The sequence below is a fragment of the Centruroides sculpturatus genome, unplaced genomic scaffold (assembly GCF_000671375.1).
Source record: "Centruroides sculpturatus isolate CEXI.00-Female unplaced genomic scaffold, Cexi_2.0 scaffold1520, whole genome shotgun sequence".
In the NCBI taxonomy this organism is placed as follows: Eukaryota; Metazoa; Arthropoda; class Arachnida; order Scorpiones; family Buthidae; genus Centruroides; species Centruroides sculpturatus.
In genome coordinates, this window is record NW_019385696.1 from 130,791 (window position 1) to 146,588 (window position 15,798).

A 15,798-nucleotide genomic window follows, 5' to 3' on the forward strand; every position below is an offset into this window, starting at 1 on the left:
TTAATTTTTAATTATAAATATATATATATATTTAATTAATTTAAAGAAAAATAAATAAATAAAAGAATTAAATGCAGCACTTTAGTTACTTTTAAAACCAACAGATGGCAGAACGAGTAACAAATGGCTTGTGTTTCGTAGCTAAAGTGAACTTCACCTGCCCGTTTCCTTATGGATTTTTTCCGGACCCGTACCAGTGTGACAAATACTACGAATGCCGAAAAGGGAAGCCGAAAATGCGCATGTGTGGAGATGGTTTACTATTCACGGCCAAGACACCACTGTACGAGAACTGCGACTACCCCTTTCATGTCAATTGCGGAAACAGGAAAGGAAGACGTCAGTATTTACTTTCCTTCCTAAATATAGTGACGATTTTATCATAGACAAGACCTAGGCCCTAGACGAGCTTGACCTCCCCTAGCAGGTCACGCTCTGTCTAGGGCCTAGGGCTTGTCTAAGGGGATCTTTTACGGCCTGTATCATATAATACACGATACTGAAATTGTAAAATCATAGATTTTTGTAGTTCGCAATACAGAAGAATTTTATTTACGGGGAGGATACCGAGTATTCATCGGCGCTTTTACTAGGGTGTCACGGGTTAGGAAGGCGATATATCGAGGTTTTATTGTGTTTATGCGTGTCCGAGGCCCCGAAAGGCTTTTAAATGGGGGGCCACGGACACGTGCCCAAAATCGCCCCTCTTAATAAACAACAATTTGCGTATTTAACAGATGAAAAACGTCGAATTTGCGTAGTTTTAAGTGTTAAATCCTTAAAATTCGTACGTAAATTACGCTAATCCTAACAATTGTAATATTCAAATTAGTCTTAAGGATCGTCTCGCGTGCGTTTAATTGTAATTAAATTATAAATGATTATTGGACGTATAATTAATTAATCATTTTACTTTTGTCTCGTGTAGAAGAACCGTACGAAACTCCTCATTGCCCTCATAAATTCGGTTTGTTTCCTCACGAGGATCCAAAAAATTGCAGTTATTTTTGGATGTGTGTGGACGGACAAGCTAAAAGTCTTACCTGTCAACCTGGTCTGGCATTTAATCCCAAAACTGGAACCTGTCAATGGCCTCATTTAGTTAAACGTTGCAGGATAACAAGGCACAGTAAGTAGTATATAAGTATACTATAAGGTGTATTTGTTTCGTCACAATATAGCTTGCAATTTCACGTCATTTTCTAACACTAAGTCCATTCGTTTTCTCATAATAATAATGTACACTTTTATGTCATTTTGATCATAATAGAAGCGTAAAAAGATCAAAGTGTACACCACTCTGAGAAAAACAGATGCAACTAGTGTCAGAAAATGACGTCAAGATGTACATTTAGAAAGGTGGGGGAGAGCTTCATCTTTGTGTATAGTATCCGGACAAATATTTAACACCAGGCTTGGTTTTTCAGTCTCGCATGGATTTCGCTGCCCCAAATACACCCCTGTACATCTACAGGTATATGCACAAGCCCCAAGATATCCTCACCCTACCGACTGTAATAAATATTTCGTTTGTCTCTATTCTTTCGAAGTGATGCTAAGGACGTGTCCGAAAGGCATGGTGTTTAATTCGGTGACGTCACAGTGCGACAAACCGAGTAACGTACCCGAATGGTAAGTGTAGCATTCTTCTATTCTTTCTCCTATAAACGTTTAATTAATCATTTTTTGTTTTGTTTTTAAATTCCAGTGTTGGTTTCTTTAAGAGAACTTCTCCGTACAAAGACATATTAAATAAGAAACTACCAACGTTATACTACATTTAAAAATAGTATTAAATAAGATTCGATAGTACTGTAGTACGTCAATTTGACGTCACACCTCACTAAAGATGACGTTAAAACGTACGGATCCTAAGTTAAATATTAGTACAGTATCGTGAATATTCTTATATATATAATTTATCATTCATTCTTGTAAATTTGAAGGAAGGTTTTTTAAGATATTAAAATCATTTATTCCACCAATAAAAAAAAACGAATGTTATGACGTTTTTTAAATAATAATATTGACAAATGTACGATCTCGAAACATCTGTTATAATCCCTGCTGCTCTTGTCTGCATGCATGGCGTTAGGAAGAAGGAAGGAAGTCTAATTAGTGAAGGTTTCCTGCAACGAATGTCAAGCAGGACAGCATCACATTTATCGTCCAGATAAGATTATTATTCTTTGAAAAAAAATAAATATATATATATATATATATATCTAGAAAACGATACAAAAACGAAAAATATAACGGGTTAAAACAACGCGAATTTTTATTGGACGAAAGATCCATCAAGTACAACGAGAAAACCAATCAATTAAGAAGAAGGTTCCGATCCGTATTTTGTAACTTTGGCTTTCTACAAATAGAACCTTTTTAAACGTTGGCATGAGAAGGCAACACATCGCCTTAATTGGTTTTGCTGGACCACACGCAGTCATAAAAGAACCGTTTGTTGCTAAATCTACCTTGACAAGCGAATGATTAATGTCGTCTGCTGCACCTGATCTAGTCTACAGCAACATTTCAGACACACGAATTACAAACTAGAGTCACTTTAAGTGTCTTTTTTTTTTTGTCCCTTTCTCTTCCCTTCTTTAGTAACGAGTATCTGGCGAACTTTCCTGATGTATTATCACCATTTTTTGGCAAGGCTCGCACAATCTTTCTACTTGTTGAGTGTTGCTGCTCTCCATGGTTTCTCGGTTTTGATTTCTTCTCCATTTCGCTCGAGCGTTCTGAAACCAAACCTGAAGAGTAAAAAAAAAACCAAATTGTTTTTTCTTTCTTTTATACACGTATTTACATCAATAAACACTTTATTTTTTTTCTAAATCCAAGATTTACCTGAAGTACCCTCTTTGAAAGTCCCGTTTTCTGTACTAATTGCTTCAGGTCCTTTGCATCCGGATTTTGATTAGAGGAAAAGTACGATTTCATGGTTTTCAATTGATGATTTTTAAATGTCGTCCTCCTCCTTTTGGCTTTCTGATTTCCTTCGTTTATTGGATTTAAAGAAGGTACTGGAGGCTGAATGGTATCTAAAGACACGTTATAATAGACAGATAACTTATGGTTAAAATCTTTCCTGATAAAGTTAACTGTATCCTTAGACTAATTATTTAATCCTTTATCTAGGCCTATATATATAATTCAAGGACATTTAATTTATCTATTTTAATCGCGCAAGGGTTATATAGGATCTATAAAAGGTTACAATTAAGTAATTTTTCTTTTTCTTTTCGTTTAGCGCTTGAAAAGTAACGTGCGGATGACTTAATATCCGTGCAATAATTAGAGAATCTATTTAAGTATTTTGCTTCGAATTTGCTCTATAATATGCAATTAAAATGCCACTTATTCCTTGCACGTTTTGGAGCATTTTCCGTTGCAATAATGCATTTTTTGCTTACGTATTCCTCGCATATTTTTGGGAGGAATTTGCGTGTTTTCGAAGCGAAACGGAGTGGAAAAAATGCAATATTGCATTACTTCTTTCTCTTTCCTTGCATACTTTCCAGCTAATTTGCGTTTATCCTTGTAAATTTTAGAGAAAAACAGGAAGAAGTTCCATCATTTGCATCCTTTCTCTCAAAGTTTTGGATCGAAATCGAGCTCATTTCTTTGGACCGTAGCGTGAAGAAAATGCAACATTGCATTCTTCCTTGCATTTTATTATCTTATTCGCTTTTAAAAGTATATAAAAATCTACTTCGAAAGCCTAAAATTTCATTCAATTTTACGCAATAAACACCGGATATAGAGCAGTTTGTGTTATATTGAATGCTGCAAACTCATAATTTACAAACTTATTCTTGCAAAAATTACAAATTGCATTTCTTGTAAATGTAATTTATCGTTATTTAACGGGATTTATTTCTTTTTTGCAACGAGAAAAAGAAAAAAGAAATGCAAAGAAAACTTTGGAAGAAGCGTGAAGGTCGCCATTGTTACAATGCCCCAGATTTCAAGTTATCTTTCTAATTTTGCTTCTATTTTTTTTTTTAAATTATTAAGCACAATAACCTACAAATTTAAAATACTAAACGTTATATTAATTATAATTATTACTTAAAGGATGGTGATGATGATGATGATGCTCCTATTTATATGACACAAGATGTTCATGTAATCATCTATTTCTTAGTTTATCCTATTGAAAAAAACAGATAATTTATCAAGAAATATGCCCCAAAATGCTAATTTCTTCACTTTTATTACAAGAAATATATATATATATATTAATTAGAATCAAGGCCTAAGAGGGTTATATATAAGCTAAGGCCTCTATAAGTTCAGGGCCGGCTGGAGGTTTTACGGGGTTTCGGGATGAGGCCCAAAAAATCCGATATCCGAGCCATCCCTGGATAAAGGGGCAAGTTGGAGGGAGCCTGGACAAGAAGGGCCATCAAAACTTTTATTCGTAACTCGATAGGGCCTTAGTTTTGTAAGATATATATAAAAAAAAACTACTTATAAAATGAAAGGCCTCATTCCTTTCAATACAACAAGTAGAATCTTCTAGTTATGTCGACTAGAATTAAAAGAAAATAATACATTAAAACAGCGTAAAAATCTACGTTTAATTTAAGTATAGGGCCTCTCAGAGAGCGAAGAGGCCCGGAGGTTTTGTTTTCTCTTTCGAAGGTTCCGTTATAAAAGAACGAATGGCCGTTAAAATATTTCTTAAATAAGTTTTCTTTTTAGTCGAGGCCCTCTTAAATGCGAGGCCCTAACCAAACGACTCTCCGGTTTCTCCGTGATTGGCGTATTTAAAACACAACGAAGAGAAATTATGCAAATTAGGTCTCCGAGACACACGCGAATGCCAATTCGCATTGTTAAACGAATGGCACGATACGATCCGTAGCGTGATTTATAGAAAGATACAAACTCCCTCCCCCTACTTAACTGACAAAATGTATTATAAAGGATATTAAAACTTAACACTTACCGTAATTATCACGCTCGATCTTCCTCAACGATTTGCACTTCTTAGAGGAGTTTGGATGGAGTGCCAACTTGTCATCTTTACTCGTCAATACAAAATGCCTGTGACAATAGACACCATTCTCTTTAAGTCCGAAATAATCTCCACGATTGAAGGAATTATTACACCAAAAACAGGTAAAGCACGATAAATGGAAGACAAGATGCTTTGCCCTCATAACCAATTCGTTAGCCAAGATGGCCGTCTGGCATCTGGCGCAAGTTTTGATTGATACAAATCTGGTAACCATAAGAAAATTGTATAACATGTATAGCCTATATATACTTATACAATGATTTAATTAAGACGTATAACACGAGAAAACGTACTTGTAATAATCATATCTGCAATAAATATTACCGTTCTTGGAGAAACACGTGGTTTGAGATTCGAGTTTTTGATGGCAAAGGGAACATTTAAGGCATTGTATGTGCCATTCCCTATCTACGGCCAAAAGATAGTATCGATCCTTAATTAATACACCGCAACCGGCGCATTTTGTACCCTCTTTCGATACCATTACTTTACCCTAAACTGAGATACATCGTGTGCCTTTAAGGCGGGAAAATGCGTTACGTTTGTACCCGCCTCCTCTCGTTGCTTCGACCAACGGGACCCATTTTCTACTCTTAGCAACACGCATGGCTCGACTGGATTCTTTATTGATCCATCCGTGTGTGTGTCTATCTACATCGTGTACTTCCCTTATTTTAATTTCGTGTCTTGGAATCCAATAGGTGAAGGTGGAATTACACGCCGTATGATCTACACGTAAGGAAGAACGCTATATATATGATAGTTAGGGGGGAATTTTATAGAAATTTTCGATATTTTAGAGTATAATTTATATAAATTTTACGCGTGGATGAAGTGAGAGGTTCTATTGCTTCACTTTGCATAAGGGATCATTAATTTATTCATTAAATTATTACTACTTACGAGGATTAAAGTGACTAATATACACGTGTTTTTTATGTATAATTCACAGTAATGTGAATTCCCGTATTGTCTAAAATCGTATAAAGTAAACTAGAAATTATAATTTCTAATTCCCGTGCTTTAATTTGTATTATTTTATACCTTAAAGTCGTAAATTATTAATAAATATTGCTCTGTTAAACCCAGACAGAAGGGCAATATCTCCTCTCTCATTCCATGTCTAAGCATATAAAACGAGCGAATAGAAACAGAATTTAGGGCCTTTTTTTAGAGGCCCCATACGTCTTCCATCTTCTTCTTCCCTTATTCCTGTATACAGTACTAAAATTACAGTAAAATCCATGCAAAATTAGCATACAAGTCGACCCCCTATAACACTGTTGATAATTCCGTTTTATATGAATTCCATGTTGTACGAGTCACTTAGATTTTACAAATACGTGAGCCGTTCACATCCTGGCACACGTATTTGTAAAATCTAAGTGACTCGTACAACATGGAATTCATATAAAACAGAATAATCAACAGTGTTATAGGAGGGTCGACTGGTATTCTCTACGCCTTTCTACAAGTTTTTGCACCAAAAAATCCGCTGTGAAAGGTAATTTAATCAGTTTAATTAATGGATAAGTTGCTAAATTGTTGGAGGAACGTTTAAATTTCACGTTTCTTAATAAAATTAAGAGATTGGAGACAAAGAAATCTTTATCAGAGAACATATTTATTCATGATGATATGTAACAGAAGACAACATTCAAAGCATGTTGGCCAAACTTTGAAAATTTTGTTCTACTTGCGTTATGGGTGTCGGTTGCACCTCTAAAAGTTCCGTAGTAGACAACAAAGGGGTACAGTGACGTTCCTGAGACGTCATCTCCACTAAAGGTTTAGAATCCTGAACGATTTCAGGTCCTAGTGTTTGCTGTCTCAATAGATTTCTTCTCCATTTAGCTCGGGCATTTTGGAACCAAACCTGAATAAAATATTAAAAATATAGAAGAGGAATAGAATTATATATGTTACAACACATATAAATTCGATACAAGACGATTTACCTGAAGGACTCTCTTAGATAAACCTGTCTTCTGAGATAATTGCTTCAAGTCTTTGGCATCAGGATTATGATTTATGGAAAAATAAGACTTCATGGTACGTATTTGATTGTGTTTAAATGAGGTTCTTAACCGTTTCGGACGAGACATCTGATGATGACCTGTCGATATATTAACATTTGGCAATTGAATGATACCATTGTCTTGGTTCTCGTCGCGGGTCGAACCTGAATAAAGGTTAGCAATGTTGTATTTAAATCGAAAAATAATTTGATTTAATTGAATAAATTAGTACTAAAATTCACCACTGTGGCACTTCTGGCGTTTGGGTGGTTTATCCGGAACGTTCTGTAAAGATGTTAACACAATGCAAAGGAGAAAAAGAATCAAAGAGGATTGATTAACCATCGATTAATACATCGTTCGTCATGAAGAATGGGCCCCTTTGAACAGTATCCTCTGTATTGCTAAGGTTTCTAGTAGGCCTACAAATTGCTTACAGCGCCAAAAGTGCCATTGTGGTGTGTCTTCCGCATGTCTTGAAGTGCCACCATATTGCATCTGGACTGCTAAATAAGGGTATATATATATCTAGACATCATTAAATAGGGGTACTTTAATTATAATTACTCTATATAACGCTTACTAACTTACTAAGACTTAACTTATCATCGATTCCATGCGAGGTACATTCCTTTATACCATAAATTACTGCTTAAATATGCAGTTTACATCACATTCGAATCTAATTAACTTTATCGTCTTTAACTCGAAAGTGCAGCGCCATTTTTACCCTATATACAATCCCTATATTTTTAAATATCTAATTATTTACATTCTGTTAACATAAGCTACAGCTTTATGCCTCTTTCTGTAAGGATACAGCATATATATACCGTAGGGCCACGCGATCTGCAAAGGGGGAAGGCCTCTCGGGAGCACCTATTTACGTATTACTAACGTGAAGAAAACCCGTGCAACCGGTATTCCGCGGTGTTATCCACTACAGCGTAGGGCCTTATCCTTTTAAGGCCTCGTATATAGAGGATGAAAGACTTTAACAATTTTAAATCTACATAAATTAGACTTTTATGCGTATATTAAGTATACTTAAAGGATGAAAAACGTGTTAATTATTCAATTGGAAGTGTTTTCTTTCCGTTGAATTTATAGAAAGTAGCTCAACGAGGTCGTTAGGAATTAATTTAGTGTCTAATTTTATATCCTGTTAGAGACATTTTATCGTCAAGTGTAACACACAAACTGGCAATGAATCAGTTCACTTGTCAGCAGAGAAGAGTAACAGCTGAGTAACTTTCTTTATCAACTAGACATAGCCAGGATATAAACTAGCTTATAAATCTCACTTAAATAACACGACAACCATCTTAACTACACCTTGATTAAATGGCTTTTGGGGGGGTGGGCCACTCTCTATATCCCTATTTACGTAAAACATTCACTTGTCAGTAGTAAAATACTGTAAATATTTTGTATATAATGCAAAAGGGCCCCAAAACATAGAATTTTGGGGCCTTCTAAGTAAAATAAGACACGATATATGATTAAAAAAGAATCGTTATTGTTTGTTCTATTAGTTTTATTGGTGTATTTTAATGGAAGAGAAGTTTAGGGCCTTCACTCGACTGATCAGGGCCCCCATCACATTTTTCTCAAGTAAATCAATAGAACAAATAAAAAGATTTTTTCGCCATTTGTCTTGACTTTATAGGCGAATGTATTTGAGGCCCCACACAGCAAGAGGCCCTATATATATATATATATATATAAACGAGAAGAATTGCTTTCTGTTTTATTGATTTTTTTTTATTGCTCATTGTTTAGGGCCCTCTGAGATCCCAAAAATGATTAACAGTTTCTATTTAAAATTCAAAATTACCATAATAAAGACTATAAGACTGCATAGGCCCCAGTTAACTCGGCCCCATTTTGTCAAGAAGGAAGGTAAAAGGCCGGGGAACAAAATATACAGCCATACATTAAACTATCAATATAAAATATCGGAAATGGATAACACAATATCAGTATTTAGGGCCTGAAGAGGCCAGAAATTCACAGGAAGGCCTTTATTTCCGCGTCTGCATAGGGCCTAAAATGTTGGTAGGCCTACTACTGCAGTCTAGGCTACAGTAGTACAATATCCTATATTAGCATACACAACTAGTGTCATTCCATACAAAGTATACACTATAATACGGTAGCGATTGTATTATACATTACATAATGCTACTGTATTGTATAATACTATACAGTACAATACAGTAGTACTAATAAGTAACTAGCACAGTATATATAAGGATAAATACAGGCCTACTAGTATATACTACTATAATATAATAACATACAGTAGTAGTGTTGTACAGTACAGTATTCCCTCGATATAGCGAACCAGAACTCATTCACTGTATCGAAAATTCATTATTTACATAAAGAATAACAAGAACGAATAAACTTTATTCATTGTATCGGGTATTCGCTATATCGAGGGTTCATTTTAGTGCAGAAATATATTATATAGAGTAGCGTAACGTGTCAGTAAGAGCTACTATCACGTAATACACGGTATAGACGAGGTATTTCCCTAATTCGAATTAACATATACAAGGAGAAAGGAGCGTTAAACGAACTTCGATTTAACGCCAATAAACACACGCAATAGCGAGGTCCACACACCAAAAAAAAAAAAAAAAAAAAGCGAAAGACCAGCATACAACCGTCCTTAAATCGAAGCGAGAATATAATATTTCACCCCCCAAACTACGCAAGTTTAATTAACGTTATACGCGGATAAAACACTTAAAAGAATAACAATAAACAATAAGGGAGAGAGAGAATATAAAGAAATTTACGTATGTATAATTTCGCTAGAACATAATGAATTTTAGAAAAATAAAAGAGGAAGAAGAAGAAGAAGAAGAAGAGGAGGAAGAAGGAAAAAAAAAAAAAAAATCATCATCAACAGCGATAGTTGTATCGAGTTACAAAACATCTAATTATGTGAGAATGACCAAATAGATAATCCTTTGGCGGTACTGACATAATCTGGACCGATCCGATTATGCATGATCACAGTTGTGTCGAGAGAATTAATTTTTATTGGAAGGACAGGAGCACTGATAATCCCCACATCTGAGTTCCCGCTGTAATTGGCTCTCTTGATCTTCGGCCACGTCATTACATGTGACACGAGAAAGACGTAAGCCGATCGGCTCCCTACCAATTCTCGTCCTAGCCAATCCTCTACCGACTTGTCTATCACGGCAGGCAGTAAACAACAGTTTTCCGTGTCTCCTTCTCTACCAAATTAAATTCTATCGTTTCGGCTTCAACTAATAAAGGAGGCATCTTTATTCACGTTTGTTTTTCGCCAAAATCTTTGTAAGGAGATTGACTTTTTTCCCTCTCTTTCCTCTCCTCTATCCTCTCTTTCCACCCCTTGGCAGTAGCATCAGCAGCAGCAGCAGCAGCGTATGTGTTTATGTATATAACGTAGAAGGAGGAGGAGGAGGAGGAAGAAGAAGAGGAGGAGGATGGGGGGGAAAAATCAAAAACCTAGAATTTACTAGAAGGGATGGGGGGAAGAGAAGAAAATTCAATCATATCTCACCTGTATCCGTCCGTTCGTTGGAAGATTTATCTGGCAATCTGACTGGAAAATAACACAGAACTTCACACTTCGGTTTCTTTAGTGGTTTGACACTTTCTAGTCCACCCCCCGTAGGGAATTCGTATTGCATCAGCAATTCGTAATGAAGCCTGCAATATATAATTTCGTTCCTCAAACCGAAGTATTCTCCCTTGGCTAGTGTCTTGTTACACGTGGCGCATGTAAAACAATGGAGATGATAGACGTATTCGCGTGCCCTCATAACTAATTCTGTTGCAGATATTGTCAGATGGCATCTGGCACAATTTTTCGAGGCGAATAACCTATCGAAAATGGAATTTTTCTTGTTAATAAACACTTGTTTTATCAACACCCCCCCTTCCTCCAAGTGTTTGACTTACTTGTAGTAGTCGACTTTACAATAGATATTGCCGTTTCTAGAGAAACAAGACGTTTGAGAATCCAATTGTTCCTTACACAGGGAACACTTGAGGCATTGCATGTGCCATTCTCTATCCACTGCTAACAAGTAATAACGATCGGTAATTCGAACATCACAAGCAGCACAAGTTACAGCCATTGATTTAATTGACGTCACGTAGAAATACCCATTGTATTGTTAAACGTATTGTCTTTAAAATACAAAAATAAATAAATAAATAAGTAAATAACACTATTTATTTTTTTTTAAATAGAAGAATTAAAATCTACGCGACATCTTCCTCGATCTTTTTGTGTTTTTTTAACACGTAAAAACGCTGATTTTTAAGCTTAAAAATCAGCGTTTTTACGTGTTAAAAAAACACTTTAAACCACTTTTAAAGATATTAAATGAAGTAAAAAAATAAAAGAAGATGGGAGTGAAGATATAAATGATTTTTTTATGAATTAATTAAATATTTTTTTAATGTCTTTTAAGAGGTTAAAAAGAACAATATAAGTCGTTACAGGACACTTTTTTCGTGTGCTGTTAACGTTTATTTTAAAAAATCTACGGCTTAAATTATTGTTTTTCATTGTTATTTTTTTAAATAATCAATAAAATCTATAAAATTTTTACGAGTTTAAACGTGATTTTAGAATTTAAAAAAAGCATCATCTTAAATGAGGAAGATGTAGAGGAAGAGGGAAAAAGAGATTCTCCTCTTATAATCCTTCTCATCTTTAGAACAAAATATGAAGATAACCGAGGAAGATGAAGAGGAAAAGACATTGTAATGTTATTATTAGTCTCGGTTGAGTAATTTTTCATCATTAAAGTGGTATAAATGTTATTAAACGAGAGGAAAAAAAAAACACTTCATATAATATCAAACACAACAAATCTTATTAAGGATAATTAAAATTCTTAAAGTCACTTACTTTAAAGAATGGTGTCGAAGCAGAAGCTGCTCTTTTAATAAAGTCCACCCATGACGATTTGGTCTTCGATTCTCCATCGAAGAGTCAACCTTTCGTTCACGTGACGGTTGAAAACCAATAGGAAGAGAGGTAAGGAGCCAATGGAGGAGCCAAAGGAACCGATGCAGAGGAATCTCATTTAACCCCTCATGGATTTCTATAAGTAAATATTTAAAAGTAATTCGTAAGATAGAAGATGTTATTCACTTGTATAATTCTCTTCTTTTGTAAAGAGTTTTTTTTTGAGATTAAATCTGTTGTCGTTTCAATGGGAAATGGTTCCCTTCCTTCCCCCCTTTATTTTTTTTTAATTGCTGCCATTTGGTCCTTTCAATAATAGCGACAATTAAACAAAAGAAAAGTCCTCCTCATTGATAGGGGAGGACATCTCTGTGACGTTTTTTAAATGATACAGAGTCGAGTTGTATGACGAAAAGAATGTCATTCGCGGGGTCCTTTCAATGACTTCTGAAGGAAAACTACTGATTTGTTTAGACAATAGACATTTGTTTTGAAGTGTTAAAACGAGAATCACTTTTTATATACGAAGATAAAAGAGAAATTAAGAATAAATTTCTCTTTTCTCTTCAACAAATTTAATAGTTTCAATGGAAATTGTAGCATTACAATGGGAATTTTTAATTGTTGCGCGTCAATCAAATTACATAACCCTCTATCAGGACGAATTTCTAGATTTCTAGCAACTTATAAGGGTTATAAGACAAGAAAATAAAGTACATTTGTACTGTGCATCTTCTCATCAATAGAGCGTTATACCTTCGTGGGGCTCAGACGAATTTTTAATTCGGGGGCCCCACGTATAATGTTGTGTGAAAGGGCCCTTTATTGGTGGGCCCTTTATTGTTGTTTGGGGCCCTTTATTGGCGGGGATCCCACAAAATTGCTTCCTTTTTCTTTACTATAGGATATCGCTCCACTACTTCTCATTCATCTTTCCGAATTTGAAAGAGGGGGACGTTACGACTTTAGAAATGCAATTATTTAAAAGTCTTTATTGTTTTTGATTTAAAAGGTTTAATTTTAATTTAATTTGAATTTAGATCCGTGTTTATATGTTATAAACACAATAATATACTCCGTCTTCATCCCATTATCCTCGAGAGAATACGATCTCTTTTCCTTCGGAATTGAACATGAAAATGGAGGATTAAAGGAGAATAGAATAGGATTCGACTTCTCGTCCTTTCCCTTCAGAACAAAGGATGAAAGTAGAGGAAAAGAATGAAGAGAAAAATTAATGAGGTTGTCCTTCTTCCTCATCCTTCTCCTTTAGAACGAATGATAAATGTAGAGGAGAATAATGAAGAGGAAGAGAATGACATCCTTCTTTTTCTCATTTTTTTCCTCCTCCAAATAAATAACGAAGATAAGAGAGAAGGTAATGAGATTTTTCTCCATTTTTTCTTTTATTGTTTTATTATTGAGACATAGGAACAAATCGAAGGAAAAGGAAGAAGAAGAAGAAGAAGAAGAAAACTTCTATTCTTCTCCTTTTCGTCAAAACGAAGAGGAAGAAAAAGAAATCATCATCCACATCCTTCCTCCTCATCCTTCTCTTCTTCAAGCGATTACAATCGACTTTTATAACCCACATACCTCATGTTAAATATATAACAATTTAATATACCAGTCGACCCCCTCTATAACACTGTTGATAATTCCGTTTTATATGAATTCCATGTTGTACGAGTCACTTAGATTTTACAAATACGTCAGCCGTTCACAGTCCGACACACGTATTTGTAAAATCTAAGTGACTCGTACAACATGGAATTCATATAAAACGGAATTATCAACAGTGTTATAGGGGNATTTTTTAAGCGAAAAATATTAAAATTACACGCCATTTAAGACATAGAAGTAACGTCTTAAAGGGGAGAAAATTAAGAAGAAGAAGAAGAAGAAGAGGAAGAAGAAGAAGAAGGGGGGAGGAAGAAAAAAGAGAGAAAAATTTACAGATTAATTTTAATAAATGATTTTTATAAAAATATTCTTTTTAATTATTTTTAATTAATCGAAATAATCCTTAACTTGTTTATTTTTAATAACTTAAAAGAGGAATTTTTGATAGAATTAGAAGAAGGAAAAAAAAAAAAAATAAAGAAATATCTGATGATATTTTTTCTTTTTTTCTTCTAATTCTATCAAATTTTCTATCGCTTCAATTTAATAATTACTTTAATTATTGTTCTTAATATTTTAGCCAGTGTCTTCTTTCGTTTTAATAATAAAATGATGCTTTAATCCTTTGAATTTTTCTCATTTTTTAAAAAAAATAATATGAATTAATAAGAAATAAATTAAATTTCTATATATAAGTAATTTTTAATTATTATTTAAATTTTTTTAATATAATAAATAGCTGCTGAATCCATATATTATTATAAAAAAATTTTTAATAGTTTTTCATAATTTTAATGGTTTTTTAGATAGTTTGATAATATTTAAGTTTATTTCTAATTAAAAAAAAATTTTTTTTAATTTATTTTAGTGATGATAGTGTTTTTTGATATGTTAGTACGTGCTGCCATCTGTTATGTTAAATGTGAATTATCATTATCGATGATTATTTATTAAAATTAAGAAGATAGTAATGATTTTTTTTTTCTTATATTAGATAGATATTTTGAATAGTTATTTGTAATTTTTTTTTATTTATTAAATAATTTATTAATTCTACCTGAAATAATTTATATATTTAACTATAAGAATATTTATAGTTTTTCATAGTTTTAATTGATTTACAGATACTTTAATGACGTTTAAGTTTATTTATAATTTAGAAATAATTTTTTAAACTATTTTTATTTACTTATTTCGGTGATGATAATGATATTTGATATTTTAATACGTGCTGCCATCTGTTATGTCAAATATGAACAATTGTGTGAATTATCATTATCGATGCTTGTTTATTAAAATTGGGAAGAAACAAATTAACTTTCTCTGTATTAAATACAGAAATTTTAAATTATTTTTAATTAAAAATTTATTTATTTATTTATTTTGTTACTATTATTATTATTTGATATGTAAGTGCGTGCTGCCATCTATCGTATTAAGTTTGAATGAATTGTTAGTTATTAAAATTACACGCTACGTAAAAATTTATCTGTAGCTATAAATGTTCTAAATTAATAATATATTTATTGAAAATTACTGAAAATTTGTCGTTGAGAAGAAATTTAAATAGATTTTGCTCCTTATTTGTTTTAGCATTTGGTATTAAATTAATTAAGAAACGAATGACTTTAGTGACATCTGACGAGCAAATTACGAAATACTTTTATTTACCAGCTGTGTAAAGTTATATTTCACAAATTTTAGTGATTCTATACAAAAACCGCTAAAATAATTAAGAGTTTCTATTAATTTTTGATTTTATTGAAGCTCGAGATCAAAGGCTCCCGAGATCACCTACCGCGGATTTTCCAAAGATTGGCCATAAAATCATGGTTGCATGTATGGGTGCAGATCTCTGTCATCCTTATAGTGACTTTAATCTATGCCGTAATAAGAGAAACCATGTCTCCCCTTAGAGAAAGCATGCCTCCCTTATAAATGTATCTGTGTACGTCTTTTTTACATATATAAGGGAAAATTCGCACAAAATTAATTAATCCCTTTGATCCGACGATGACACTTGGGCACTGTACCATCAGAGAGTGTGATTCTCAATGGATGAATGTGAGGAGGTTAAACCACCAAAATCTTAGATATTGCATTCATAAATAACAAATTTTTTTCAACTCGTCCCGCCC

At 33.5% G+C, this 15,798-nt stretch overlaps 3 protein-coding genes across 3 annotated transcripts in view; 1 reads left to right on the forward strand and 2 right to left on the reverse strand.

The window, feature by feature from the left end:
- The window catches only part of LOC111641273 (protein obstructor-E-like), a 4,230-nt gene extending 2,253 nt beyond the window's left edge, over positions 1-1,977 (forward strand). Inside the window, exons 2-5 of the mRNA XM_023387426.1 lie at positions 142-339; positions 929-1,129; positions 1,428-1,632; positions 1,709-1,977. Of these exons, the coding sequence (XP_023243194.1) occupies positions 142-339; positions 929-1,129; positions 1,428-1,632; positions 1,709-1,784 (680 nt within the window). The 3' untranslated portion in view covers positions 1,785-1,977. The remainder of the gene's footprint in view (positions 1-141; positions 340-928; positions 1,130-1,427; positions 1,633-1,708) is intronic.
- Positions 1,978-2,572: 595 nt separating this feature from the next.
- On the reverse strand, positions 2,573-5,531 carry LOC111641280 (LIM/homeobox protein Lhx9-like). The gene is made up of 4 exons (XM_023387433.1): positions 5,326-5,531; positions 4,961-5,235; positions 2,854-3,047; positions 2,573-2,756 (listed from the first exon to the last, which is right to left on the reverse strand). The coding sequence occupies exons 1-4, from the start codon at positions 5,514-5,516 to the stop codon at positions 2,604-2,606; spliced, it is 813 nt and encodes a 270-aa protein (XP_023243201.1). The 5' UTR covers positions 5,517-5,531; the 3' UTR covers positions 2,573-2,603.
- A 1,122-nt stretch (positions 5,532-6,653) lies between these two features.
- LOC111641279 (LIM/homeobox protein Lhx2-like) lies at positions 6,654-12,606 on the reverse strand. The gene is made up of 5 exons (XM_023387431.1): positions 11,978-12,606; positions 11,017-11,247; positions 10,616-10,938; positions 6,991-7,214; positions 6,654-6,908 (listed from the first exon to the last, which is right to left on the reverse strand). Exons 2-5 carry the CDS (start codon positions 11,193-11,195, stop codon positions 6,690-6,692), a joined length of 945 nt encoding a protein of 314 aa, XP_023243199.1. The 5' UTR covers positions 11,196-11,247; positions 11,978-12,606; the 3' UTR covers positions 6,654-6,689.
- Between the last annotated feature and the right edge of the window lie 3,192 nt (positions 12,607-15,798).